Here is a 14,526-nt window from a genome sequence, read left to right as displayed (position 1 = left end):
TCAATTTTGATCCTAGATGGTTTGTTCTTGGTTCCTCTGGCACTCGCTGACTCTCTCTTGCACTTCCACATTTCCAGGCAGTATAGAGACACAAGAGTAAATTTAACCTCACCAAAGATGTCACTAAAATAACATGTAATCTCTTGCACTGTGATTCTCTCCTTCTAGCAACATCTCACCCCTGTGAGGCTGTTGTTAGCATCCTCATTTGTTATATGAGAAACTGAGGCATCAAAAAGTTAATCAAATTCCTAGTTAGGGCCAGGCACCGTGGCTCATGCCTGTAATCCCAACACTTTGGGAGCCCAAAGTGGGTGGGTCACCTGAGGTCAGGAGTTCAGGACCAGCCTGGCCAACATGGTGAAACCCCATCTCTACTAAAAATACAAAAATCAGCCAGGTGTGGTTGTGGGCACCTATAATCCCAGCTACTCAAGAGGCTGAGGCACAAGAATCACTTGAACCCAGGAGGCGAAGGTTGCAGTGAGCCAAGATCATGCCACTGCACTCCAGCCTGGGTGACACAGTGAGACCCTGTCTCAAAATAAATAAATTCCTAGTTAGATCCACGTTGATGTTTAAAACTCATGACCCCTTACTTCCAGCCTGGAGCCCACGTGATATATTTACACAAGGACTGGGGGAGTCCCAGCTCTGCTTAGGGTACAAAGTGAGGACTGGGGGTGGGGTGTAGACTTCACAGTACCCAAAGCTGGGAAAGGCTTTATGGTGGAAGCATGCACCCCTGCAGAGAAAGTAGGAAGGGCAGAGCCATGGACAGAACCAAGGCTCTACAATCCTAGCATTTGGGTTAAAGGGTAGGAACTCCATGGGGAAAATATAAGTGAGGGAAGAGGGGCAGAAGAGAAGAGCTTGATTTGCTTGTTTTGCAAAAAACAAGATTTGCTGCTTGAGCAACTGAGTGCCACTGTGACTTCCCGGGCCAGCGACTGACAAAGCGGAAAAACTATTTGGAAAGAGGTATCACTATTCATAGAGAGGATGAATAAAAGTCTTAAGGGAAAACAGATAGTAATTTTGGAAGCTATCAGTTTTGTTTTTCACACAGAGCAAATCTGTTTTCAGAAGGCAGAATTTAAGATACAGAGAACATGAGCAGAGAGTACATTGGGGACCTATAACCATTGTCCTGCCAGAGTCCTGACAGTCAGAACTGGGAGACTGGAGGCAATATACTTTGGTTTAGAAATTCAGATTAATTTGCATTAAAGGATTTAATGTTCATATTCTATATCATGCTCGGAGGTCTTAGTACAAGAAATTCCTTGATTCCTTCAAAGCAAAGGGATAATGAACATTTTGAGGCATTGTATTTTGGCTCAGGCTTATCCTAAACTAACTCCTGTGTTTAAAGTGGGGCCAAGTGCAGGGGAGAGGAGAGATTTCTCTGAGAAGGTGCAATGCAAAGACCAGCTCCATGCAGGGCACTCTTCACTGATCTCTGACCAGTGCCCACGCTCAGAACAGCAGCCATTTGACACCTGGCCTACTGGTGAACTATCCCTTCTCTCTGAGCCAAGGAACTGACCCTCAGTTATCCCAGTCCCCTGGAATCAGGGAGGAGGTGAACATCAAGGTCTCAGCACCATGAAGGGCACCTGAGGAATGCAGAGGAGTGGAACTGGGTTTGCTCTTCCAGAGAATATCTATGAAGTGCTTATGTCTGAGTGATACAAATGATGAGGTGGTATTTACATAAATTCTCCAAGTTACCATAGCTCTGAGCCCCAGTCTGCCTCGTAAGTGGAACCACAGCTTCTTTCAGGCTCTCTCCCTCCTTCAGCATCTCCTATATTGATCAAGCCTCCTGTGTATCCCGCTTCTTTGCATTGTTGATGCCTCCTAAGGGTTTTTTGTTTTTTTGAGACGGAGTTTCGCTCTTGTTGCCCAGGCTGGAGTGCAATGGCGTGATCTTGGCTCACCGCAACCTCCGCCTCAAGAGTTCAGGCAATTCTCCTGCCTCAGCCTCCTGAGTAGCTAGGATTACAGGCACGCACCACTATGCCCAGCTAATTTTTTGTATTTTTAGTAGAGACGGGGTTTCACCTTGTTGACCAGGATGGTCTCGATCTCTTGACCTTGTGATCCACCCGCCTCAGCCTCCCAAAGTGCTGTGATTACAGGCTTGAGCCACCGCACCCGGCCGATGCCTCCTAAGGTTTAAGGACAACTGACTTCCCTGGGATCAGCCCTGGATATATCCACCTCCAAGATGAGGCTTCACTCTGCCCCAACAGGAAAATATCATGAGAACACAATAGTTCTGCATCTATACTTGTTCCCAAATCTGGGCTTTTAGTCTTACATAACCCTCAGCTGCCCAGTCCAGCTTGAGAATCCCCTTGCCATTCTCTAAAAACAGCCTGAAGGATGCTCAGCCCGAGGTGAGGGAGGTGGTGGTACAGGGCTTCCCTCACTGAGGGGCAGCTATGCACACGTTCGTGGTATACTGGGATATAAATCCAAGACAGATTGGTTTATCTGGAGGAAAAGAAAAAGGTAACAGTTGTTTCTATTTCTCCAATAGTAATAAGTAAAGAGAGCACTGGGTAATTTTAAAAAATTTATTATTAAATTTCTTAATTTAATAATAAATTTATTTTTAATTATTAGAATTTTCAGTCTGAGTCAGTGGTGTGCTGGCAAATGTTTAACAACAAGCTCTAATGCAGGGGTGAGAAAGGCTTGACTTGCCAATTCCCACCATATAAATATTTTCACCATTGTTAATTCCAAGCTACCGATGTCAAGCCAATCAGCTCACCCAATCCTGAAAGCATAATAATTGGTTCTCACAGAGTGTAAATTAGTTCAACCATTGTGGAAAACAGTTTGGCAATTCTTCAAAGACCTAGAGGCAGAAATACAATTTGACCCAGCAATCCCATTACTGGGTATATACCCAAAGGAATACAAATCATTCTATCATAAAGATACATGCATGCATATGTTCGTTCCATCACTATTCACAATATCAAAGACATGGAATCAACTTAAATGCCCATCAATGATATACTGGATAAAGAAACTATGGTACATATACACCATGAAATACTATGTAGCCATAAAAGAAACAAGATTATGTCCTTTGCATGGACCATGGACATGGATTAAATCGGAAGCTATTATACTTAGCAAACTAACACAGAAACAGAAAACCAAATAGCACATGTTCTCACTTACAAGTGGGAGTTGATGAGAACACACAGACACATAGGGTGGGGATCAACACACACTGGGGCTTGTCAGAGTTGGGGATGAGGAGAGGGTATCAGGAAGAATAGCTAATGAATGCTGGGCTGAATATCCAGGTGATGGGATGATCTGTGCAGCGGAACACCGTGGCACATGTTTACTTATTTAACAAATCTGCACATCTGGCACATGTATCCCCTGAACTTAAAATAAAAGTTGAAAAAAAATTGGCTCTCGGCTGGGCGTGGTGCCTCACGCCTATAATCCCAGCACTTTGGGAGGCCAAGGCGGGTGGATCATGAGGTAAAGAGATCAAGACCATCCTATTTTTGTATTTTCAATAGAGACTCTACTGAAAATACAAAAATTAGCTGGGCGTGGTAGCGCACACCTGTAGTCCCAGCTACTTGGAAGGCTGAGGCAGGAGAATTGCTTGAACCCGGGAGGCGGAGGTTGCAGTGAGCCGAGATGGCGCCACTGCACTCCAGCCTGGCACCTGGCAAAGGAGTGAGACTCTGTCTCAAAAAATAAAAATAAAAATAAATTGGCTCTCAAAAGCAAGTGTCAGTGGCACCTTCATATTTGGAAACATCAAATACTGTCCTTTCCATAAGAAATATTTCCACTTAGTTGGGAGACAAAATAAACTCCAGAAATTTATAGGAAATTGCACAAGATGGAACAAAACCAGAGTTTAAGTTGTAAGAACAAGATTCTAAGGAGGGAAGGTGGTAGCAAAGTCATGTCAGAATCTCTGTGAAGGAGAAAATTGGGAACTCACTGCCCTTTGACAGCAGCACAGGCCTGGTTAGGCAGAGGGAACCATGTCTTCTGGGGTGAAACAGCAGTATGGTTTCAGGCAGCCTGCCTGCCATTGGGAGGTGTGAGCGAACTCAATCACAGGGAGCTGGGAGAGAAGAGAGCAAGTGAGGAGGAGCTGGCTTTGGGAGGTGCCTGTGCTTTTGAACCCTTGAGAGGTAGATGGGAACAAGAGGAACAAACCGAGGACTCAAGGTCGGTTAGACCTGGGTTCAAATCCTTCTTGCAACTGACTAGTTAGAAAATCCCAAGTTTCTGGTTAGAAAACACAACCTCTCACAGCCTGTTTCTATGGAATGAATGGGAATAACAGCATTCCCTCCACTCCACAACTCAGGTCTGCTGGGAGAACCCAGTGGGACACCACAGGTGAGAACAGTTTCAAAGCAATTAAGTGCTTTATGTGTTGAGTACCACTTTCCTTCTAGGCGATTGGGAGGTTGAGGGTTGACTGTTATTGACTCATCAGGAAGGTAGGAGGACAGGAAGTGACAACTCTCCTGGAGGGAAGGAAGGGTGTTGATGGGGAGAAATCAACATCTCCCCAGACTATAAATTACAGATACCCAAAGGAGTCATGCATGTTAGACTCTGAGGCAAGAAATGACAATGTAAAAGTGCAATTTAGCAACCAGATGGAAACCATGCCTAACATAAAGGAAAGACATTCATATGTCAGTCACTGTCCCATCAGGATCTAAAACCTTACAAACTCCTGGAAATTAAAGAAACAATTATCAGTCTTTTGGGGATCCTTATTTATTTATTTATTTATCTTATTTTATTTTTTGAGATGGAGTTTCTTTCACTCTTGTTGCCCAGGCTGGAGTGCAATGGTACAATCTCAGTTCACTGCCATCTCCACCTCCCGGGTTCAAGTGATTCTCTTGCCTCAGCCTCCAGAGTAGCTGGGATTACAGGCATGTGCCACCACCCCTAGCTAATTTTGTATTTTTAGTAGAGATGGGGGTTTCTCCATGTTGGTCAGGCTGGTCTCAAACTCCCGACCTCAGGTGATCCACCCACCTCGGCCTCCCAAAGTGCTGGCATTACAGGCGTGAGCCACCACGCCCGGCCTGGGAATCCTTTTTAAATGAGTTTAACTTAGCTGCACACCTATCCTTCCTGACCGGAAATAAAAGGAGTGTTTACGTTTCATCATTTTACATCACTCTTTGCAATAACTAAATTAATTCTGAGACATCACAAAACCAAATTAGAAACAGTCAAGAAAGAGGTTTTACTTAAGCTAGTGGGAATGAGAAAACCAAGGAAAAGAAATTTGAGGCATGGTGGCAAAAAAGAAATTCCTGACTGACAGAGCAATCATCTCCGAAGAAAGAGACATTCAACCTTGGAGCTCAGTTGCTGGGCCTGGTGATGGAGGCACCATTCTTGTGGGTTGAGCTTTACATCAAGGTAAACTTTGCTTAACCTTGCTACTTTCCCATGTCTAAATAAAGATGGCGACTGGTTTGCTAGTCTGTTGATCATGTTGAAAAATACTTCTGTTCTTTCCTCAAAAATTATTTTTTCTCTTTATAGTGGTGTGCTTGATAATTCAGGAGGGAAAATACTTGTTCGGAAGGTTGCTGGACAATCTGGCTATAAAGGGAGTTATTCCAACGGTGTCCAGTCATTATCCCTACCACGATGGAGAGAATCCTTTATCGTCTTAGGTATGACCACACAGTGGAGAAACGCTGCTAAACGTACCACGAGATGAAACGTGCTCTTTTCATTGTGCTGTTGGTTTTTGCTTATGGCCCGCCTCATTTCATAAAAATCTGAAGCATTAGTTTCTCTGATAATTAGGATCATGAAACAATAAATTAGAACTACATGATAAATCACCACAAAGTCAAATCTGAAAATACTAAAAGGCTCCAACTTCTTGTTTAATTACACTGCAGCTATCTGTAAGTCCAATCAGATTTTTAATTACATTAATTACATTTAATAGCTCGGGTTTTAAAACCAGTCCTTTAGTTAAACCAAACGTACCTCATATCTACAGCCTCATTCCTTGAGATTTCTGGTAAGTGGAAAGATAGGTATTGTCATACCATATCCATTGTGTCAAACACAATGGCCATATCAAGATGCAGTCTGTTCCGTTGTTGGCGATGCTAAGTTTGATTCATTGGATACTTTGCTATATCTCTCCATGGCAAAGCTACCTCATAATTAATAATCATCTGTAGAATGATGCATTAACATGCTCGAGTAGCTTGTTCCCCAACAAATTTCACCCAATGATTTTAACATCCATTGCTGATCCTCACTGTAGCAAGTATTATATTAGTAAATGCAAAATATAATTTTTTCTAATTCCATCATTCCTTCCACATTTATTAACTAATGTTCTTATATAAAGAAGATTTTCTTTCCCCCTGTGCACCTATTATTTTTAAGTGGACTACAGACTCATAGATTTTTTTTAAAAATATAATATAATGTTATCATCTATTATCTTCATTTTTCTTTCCATATTTTTGTATTTTCTGAGATTCCCGGTGGGAGCCCTTCAGGCTTTTGACATGTTCACGGTATTGCTTGACTACAACACAATGTTCTATGCTCACCTTATACTTAACCTACTCTAGACCTGAATCTCCCATTTTCTATAAGAATTTCAAACTAGACTGTAGCCAACTTCCTGGCCTCCAAACAAAATTAGGCACCTTGGGACTGTCCTGAAAAGGAGCCACTTACAGAAAACCAACTGAATAGGGAAGAGAGAAATGTTTTATAAGACAGTAGGCCTTCCAATCTGGGTGGTTTTCTACCACTGCTAGGCACCCCATGCCTCAAGCCCCTACTATCCTCCACTGACTAGAGTCGTAATAAAACAACAAACAGACCTTTTATTATTATTCCCAACTTGAGCAATCCCTGTTCCTTTTGCCTGCCAAATTCTACACACCCACAGTTCAAATTGAACTGGTTTCTTTGTCAGATAGTAAAAGGGTATCAACCGCAGTACTTCTGGGTCTTTGCCTTGTAACAACAAATTCAGAACAGGAACCATGTGAAAATGCTAATGTCTAGAATACAAATATGTTGAGATAGAGAGAAATACAATCTCCTCATCAGTGTTTACCAAGTAGATCCTGGCTAACTAAAGGCATTTCAGCCTCAAGTGCTCAGTCTGCAATCCAAGAATCTCAACAGAGGTTTAAAAGAAAAATTAATTCTATGGCAGTAGAGATGTTTTGGGCTTTTTAAGTGAAAATCAATCTGCTGATATTATTCCCTATAAATCTTAGCTTCTGTCTCTCCTCATTTGACCTAGTGACATTTAACCGAAAATACTTTTTGCCAATGATAATAAACATTTGTGCTTCTGCACTTGGAAGCCTCTCCTGAATGGATGAGTTAGGAGCTCACTGCAGCATAAGGATTGATAACTGACCGGCAGCCAAGGAACGCTTCCCATTATTCAGAGGCCCATGGCCAGTAAATTTAACTGGATCATGTCCGAATCCTCTTCCGAAGGCTCAGGCGCCACCATGACCTTTCTCTAGGTTTTTATTTCTAATTTTCATATGCCCCTGGGCTCCTTAACTAGTTCACTTTGGTGGGCTAAGAGAGGGAGTGAAAAGGGAGATGTACATTTATGACCCGCATGATCTTTGCACAGTCCAGGGGTATGAAATGTCAGTGAAGGACCCCCTATTACTTCCCTTTTATTCTTTGATCCACATTTCAGGGAACTGAGCTCATGCTTCTTTTCCTTCTGAATAGAAACAGAAAAAAAAAAATCATCAGGTTTTAGATGTGAGAAGAACAATAAATAGAGAAGATTTCTCTTCCTCGCTTTCTGTAGATAAAGTGTGGCCTACAGCCATGGGGCCCTCCCAGGACCTAAAATAACCTCAATCATTGGCATTTGAAGCAGGCCTCGACACTGGCGAAGGATGTGGAAATGCCAGGTCCTGTTCCCCAGGTGATTTTAATGAGGTGAAGTAATGCAAGTGAGCCCATACACGTGGCATTTATAGGTAACACCAGAACAAATTTTTGCATCTCTATGGAGATACATAGTTCCAAAACATCTTAACATTTTTTCCATTAGATGCCTACAACTTTGTGTAGTAAGTAGGGCCATGTCATTATCCCTATTTTCTGAATGAAAAAACAAGAGCCTCAAAGGTTGGGGCAGTTAATTAAAGGTAAAATAGAAATAGAAACCTAGATTGTCTTACTCCTAAACCCAGGTTCTTCCTGAGACCTTGCTGCTCTTTCTGCTTCATGATCCTACAATCCCTTGGCCAGTAGGAAGGTTGGCAAGATAATGCACTAGATCCTCCTCCACCCACCTAGGCCCTCCAGGCAACACTGCTCACCATCTCCTTCACATCCTGTGAAAGTATTCCCTCCGGATGGGAGAAGAAATGCTTTCATTACTAGATGTAATATCATTACTAGATGTAGTATCCTACCAAGGTACTACCTATTAGCCAATAATGCCCTACCAAGATATTTTAATTTTTTTTTTTAAGATGGAGTCTCACTCTGTCACCAGGCTGGAGGGCAATGGCACAATCTTGGCTCACTGCAACCTCCAACTCCCTGGTTCAAGGGATTCTCCTGCCTCAGCCTGAGTAGCTAGGATTACAGACACATGCACCATGCCCAGATAATTTTTGTATTTTTAGTAGAAACGGAGTTTCACCATGTTGGCCAAGATGGTCTTGATCTCCTCACCTTGTGATCCGCCCACCTCAGCCTTTAAAAGTGCTGGGATTACAGACATGAGCCACTGCGCCTGGCCAGTATTTTAATTTTAACAGAGATCTAAGCATTAAGATATTCTCACACTGAATAAATACTTCTTGAGCAACTACTTCATGCCAGAAAAAAACTGCTTTGGGCTCTGAAAATTCAACAGTTACCAAGTCAGACAAATGACTTGCCTTCAGGGGGCTTACTATATTCCAGTAGCACTCTCACTTTAATTGTGGAACAAAGCCCATATGGTGGAATTTCAGGCATCCTTTTACGGTTGAAAGAAGACTTTGGTAATGTTTTTTGTGCTTCATCGTTTCTCTGATAGACATTACCAATCCTCCTCCTTGCCTGGTAGCTCCCATGTCTCCCTCTGGATGGATAACACATGGTTTTTTCCAAGGTTGACCTATATTTACCAACTTTTAGTTGTTCTACCATTGTGAAATTCAAATGAATCCCACAGGATCTGTGAAAGTGAGAGGCAGCCAGCCTATGCCCAGAGTACTCCATCATCTCAAAGGAGAGCATGTGAAAGGCTTCTCATTCATCTGCTGATATAATTAAACATTTGAGGCCACACAGATGAAAACCTTAGCTTCCATGTCACATCTTCACGGGTGAGAGAAGGATTGCTGATGTTAAACAGCTCTGAGTCATGGAGATTTGGCTACTTCCATTATGATAGTAATAAAACAGAAGCTATACAGGAAAAGAAAATGCCACTTGACGTTCTCATTGTAATCAACAACCTTTTTTTTCTTTTTTGCAGAAAGTAAACCCAAAAAGGGTGTAACCTACCCATCAGCTCTTACATATTCATCATCCAAAAGTCCAGCTGCCCAAGCAGGCAAGTACTCACGTGTGATTGAATCTAAACCTTGAGTTCATAAACACGCAATGTGTTTTGGGAGATAGCAGAGAAATTAACATCCTAACCGGTCAAGCTCCACTGGCTCTGGCAATATTTTAACAGATGCCAGGAACATGGCCACAGAAATCAATGAGATCAGATGGCTAGGGCCGAAGAGTGAAAGCTTTATTTTTTGTTTTTGCAGTTCCGAGATTGTGTCTCTATATTTGTGTCATTTTCATTCAGATTTGACTGTTGCCTTGAGTTCTATTGTATTGTTACTTTAGAAAATGACATGACATTCTGTCTGGAAATGTTTCCTGGCAGCTGAAAGAAAAAAGGCTGTATCTACTTAGGTATGAAGTGAAGAGAAGCAAAGAGAACGAGGTGGTTTATGTGATAACAGCAAGCTGCTAATCCGAATAACCCAGGCCAAAAATACACTATCTATGGGGTTGTGCCAACCCAGCTTCCATGGGAACTACAAAAGTGGGTATAGGTAGACTCTGGGCCAAGAAAATACCTCTTTCTAGGTTTCTGTGTTAAATCAAGAACTGTACTATGCATTATTGTGTCTCCAGAGGTGTTTTGATTTCCCACAGAAAGAGCAACTGTGAGTTGCTTTATAATGGGACTGTGCATTGCTTCCAGAAACTTGCTGGGCTAGCTAGTACGTTATGAGCCTGATAGTTCAGGTTCTGTTCCTGTACTTAAGGTGAACATGGTTTAAGAACAGCAGTAGAACAGCATTTATGGAGCATCTGCTGTATGCCAGGCATCATTCCAAGAATTTTACCTGATCAGGCCAGGCGCAGTGACTCATACCTGTAACCCCAGCACTTTGCGAGGCCGAGGCGGGTGGATCACGAGGCCAGGAGTTCGAGAATTTTATCTGATCACTGAGTTTAATCACCATAAACCACTATCAGCCTATAGTACTGCTCTGGCTCTTTGAGGAAAACGCAGTATGGAGAACTTAATTAATCTCTGCCAAACAGAAACCCCTCTCTAAACCATCATTCTAGATTTTCTTATACTAATAGTATGTATATAGATTCCTAATTTTCATGATTTGAGGAGCCTTAGCATACACATAAGAAGTGTTTTTTGTCTTTTCCCTTACTTACTGCTCCAGCTCCATCTATCTAAGACATTTTAATGAGTCCAGTCGTCTAGTCCTGTCTGTTTAGTTGCAAGTATACAGCTATCCCCACCTCCACCTGTGAACTGGCAGCAGGTGCTGGTGCCTCTTGGGCCATTTCTGAGATATGGCTTGTTCTTTTTTGGCCTGAGCACAGAGAAAACAAATGGGTGGCAGAGGTCTCCTTTAACTGGCTGGTGTCTTTATTGTTTCATCTGGACTTGTGGCTCTGCAGAGCCAGATGAAAGACTGATTCCTGAGTAGGTGGTATGTGTGGATATCAAAGGCAACGGGACAGTGTTTCATTTTATCCTGACACCCTCTTCTTGGGCCAGAAATCTGTGCCCTCCCTCCTTTCTCCAAGGCAGATACCCAGGCTAGGTTCCAGCAGCACCCCCCACCCCGCAGTCCCTTCACATAGAGCCATAGGAACAGCTGGGCTTCTTTTTAGCCCCCTCTGGGATCTGAGAACTGGGATGGGGTGCGGTCGCCTTCCTCCTTGCATTTTGCTGCACCCCCAGCTGCTGAGACCTGCTGGCCTGGGCCACTCCAGCTGCACCCCTCCCCCTCTCAGAGATCCCTGAGGCAGAAACAGTCCCCAAGTTCACATACAGCCCCCAACTGTAGGGACCACATGTCAACACTCCCTATTTTTACCCTGAGTGGGAGGGCACTTCTAGACTTCCAGAATACACCCCCAAAATTCTGCAGCTCTGTTGCAGCACTGCACACCTATAATGGGTCTGCAGAAAGATTGGAGGGAAGTAAGATGCCCACCTGCCCTCCCAGCAGGTCCCTACAATCTTTTTTTCTTTTTTTTTGAGACGAAGTTTCGCTCTTGTTACCCAGGCTGGGGTGCAATGGCGCGATCTCGGCTCACCGCAACCTCCGCCTTCTGGGTTCAGGCAATTCTCCTGCCTCAGCCTCCTGAGTAGTTGAGATTACAGGCACGCGCCACCATGCCCAGCTAATTTTTTGTATCTTTAGTAGAGACGGGGTTTCACCATGTTGACCAGGATGGTGTCGATCTCTTGACCTCATGATCCACCCGCCTCGGCCTCCCAAAGTGCTGGGATTACAGGCTTGAGCCACCGCACCCGGCCAGTCCCCACAATCTTAATGAATGACTCTCTTAAAGCACCTTCTTTTGGCTTGGGTGCAACAAAGAGTGAAGGAAGGGAGGAAATATCATCTGACTCTGAACACAGCACTCCCTAAAAGGTGTCTTCTGACCCCTCCCCTTCTGCAGGTCCTTTCCTTCTGTTCACTGGCCTGGGATGGGGGTGTCGGGGTGTTGTCCAGGTTCTAGTGGAATGAAGTCACCCATGGGAAGTTCAGTGGCACCTCTCCTCTTTCAGAAAGGGATACTTGCGCCCTTCTGGCTTCAGCTTTGGGCCTGTGTCTGGACATCAGGAAGGGCCACAGAACCTCCAGTGACTGTAGCTGTCTGCCCAGTGCTCTCTCTGTGCCACACACCTGCACTACAGTAACCCCAAGACAGAGTGCCAGTATCTTCTCTTTTCAGATGAGGAAGTTGGCCTTTAGAGAGGTTTAGTAACTCACCCAAGGACATAGTTCTGAGCAGCTCAAAAAGTATGCAAACTCGGTGTCCCCTTAAAGCAGGGAAAGTTGCAGGGAAAAAAGCGTAGGGGAGATAAACTATAGCCAAATGATAACTCAGATAATAAAAGTCTACTTGGCTTGTACAGTCTTTCTCCACAGCAGAGATGATTTCTAAAACTATTTACCTCAAGCACCATCCATCCCCAGCAAGCACTTGTTTCAGATGTCCGAGTCATTGACATCCAGAGGGAATGCGGGTGGCCAAGGGTGCTTCTCGTGAAATTTATAAACTAGCAAAAGCCAGGCATTGCTGATGTCACTTGTCTCCTTTACCATACCATTTAAACTTCTAATGACAGTATCACTAGGCATTACTGTCATCTCCTTGTTACTAGATTATCTGTGATGGTCAGAGTCTGAAAAATTATTTACTCCTTCATTTCATTCATTCATTCAGTATTTACATTGAGTGAGCATCTCCTATGTGCAAGACCCTGAGCTAAACTACCAGCATTCCCACATAAAAGGGATTCTTGCAGATAGAAGAAGCTCTCTCTTTAAAGTCTTAGTCCCTAAGTCCTTACTCTTACTTAGGAGTAAGTTTTCACAAATTCAAATAAAAATGAGCACAATTAAACGAGTGGTCCCCTTGGTCTTCCTTAAATGATAAAATTTCTTTCAACATTGGGGGAAGCAGAAGAGATGCAGGGTGAGCAGCTGTTCAGGTCTCAGCATTGCCCCTATAAAATGTGTCTCGTCTCTCTGAGATTATGAATTAACAGGTTAATCAGGCTAGGATGACCCCTGAAAGCATGATAACATTCTATCCTGGGAAGTTATCTCCCTCAAAAACTAGAAGGCACTTTGATTTGCCCTGTGTGGCTCACACTGAGAACAGGCATTCCCTGAGATTTAAATACTGTCTGCCCCCTACCCCCATCCCCACCCCGCCCCCTGGCATTTAGCAACCATTAGGCAGGCAGCTGCTTTTTGCCTTAGAGCCTTGAGGTAAGTAAGAACAGTAAGTTTTTATTTAAATAAAAACGGGTAAGTGTTGGTTTGTGGAAGTTTATTGAAAAAAAAAAAACTAGGAAGGCACATTCCTAGTACCACAGCAAGAGAAGGGAAAGTTAATCTTTGTTAGAGGCTGCTGAGCTGGTATGGGAAAAAACTCTCCTGCCTTCCCTGACTGTCTGCTGAGTCCCTCACTGTGGCTCTGAAATCAGAATTCCACGGCCCACCCTGAGTCCAGTGAGTCAGAATCTCTGCGACCAGGGCCCTGGGACCTGCATTTTAACACATCTACTGTGGTTCTAACGATGAGCCAGGTACAGGGAGCTGTGTGGCACCACCCGCTATGTTTGAAAAGGTGGCTGCCAGGAGCTCTTCTGACCATGCCCAAATGAGGAATGTGTGTAGAGTTTAAGAGAAGTTTTGAAATGCTTTCCCATAAAAATCTTTGAAAAACTATCAAACCTCCATGTAGCTGAGATTGCATGAAGAAGCTATTTTACTAGTTTTTTTTTTCCAAATGGCTCACAAAGAACTTGGTTCCATGAAGAATTCACCTTGGATCAAATCAAGGACACTATGTTCGTGAGGAATTGGGAGCAATTAGGATAGGAGGAGTCATTTTTCTCTGTCTTCCCTCTTAAAGACAGTTCTAATCCATGAAGGAGGGCAGACAAAAACAGCAGCCCATGGAAGCCCATGGAAACCCATGGCTGTTAGTTGAATTTAAGATGCACCTGAAGGCATCTGCATTATAAGCTAGTGATACAAAGACTGCCCTCGGGACAGTGAACCTTTCTCTAGCAAATCAATTTTAGCAAAGGCAGACTGAGATAGTCAGAAGCCTGGGGATTAGCCAATGGTGTGACAAAAAGATAATTCAGATTTTCAATATATAATAAGTTTTGGGTGGCAAAAAGTGTTCACTATTTATAAGTAGTTGTATTTTTAGTACACTGCAGTTTCATGAATAATTTACAAGTAAACTAAATTGTCAGTTTATTTATGTTTCTTTCCAGATTATTAATTACATCCCATTTCATAAAATATACAAGTGGATTTGTTAAATGGCTTTTCCCTAGATGAAGTAGGTCAAACCCGGGCCTGCACCTCCCTAAAGAGGCATTACTACCTGGTAGCATTTACCATAGGGTAAGATGGAGAAATCAGAAACTTCCCTAGTACCTGTTAT

The 14,526-nt window shown here is 43.2% G+C and overlaps 2 protein-coding genes across 6 annotated transcripts in view; one reads left to right on the top strand and one right to left on the bottom strand.

Moving 5' to 3' along the window:
• Positions 1–14,526, top strand: part of VIT (vitrin) — a 120,698-nt gene that overhangs the window by 57,141 nt on the left and 49,031 nt on the right. For both annotated transcript variants that reach the window (XM_008980871.4, XM_035272822.3), the window contains exons 5-6: positions 5,581–5,714; positions 9,539–9,616. In XM_008980871.4, the coding sequence (XP_008979119.3) occupies positions 5,581–5,714; positions 9,539–9,616 (212 nt within the window). The remainder of the gene's footprint in view (positions 1–5,580; positions 5,715–9,538; positions 9,617–14,526) is intronic.
• Positions 1–14,526, bottom strand: part of LOC103788005 (mitochondrial import receptor subunit TOM22 homolog) — a 190,305-nt gene that overhangs the window by 158,254 nt on the left and 17,525 nt on the right. The gene's annotated exons all lie outside the window — the stretch shown is intronic.

This window comes from Callithrix jacchus, chromosome 14 (genome assembly GCF_049354715.1).
Source record: "Callithrix jacchus isolate 240 chromosome 14, calJac240_pri, whole genome shotgun sequence".
Classification (NCBI taxonomy): domain Eukaryota; kingdom Metazoa; phylum Chordata; class Mammalia; order Primates; family Cebidae; genus Callithrix; species Callithrix jacchus.
The sequence above is the reverse complement of the archived record's forward strand: the minus strand, read 5'-3'. Positions and strand labels throughout refer to the sequence as shown.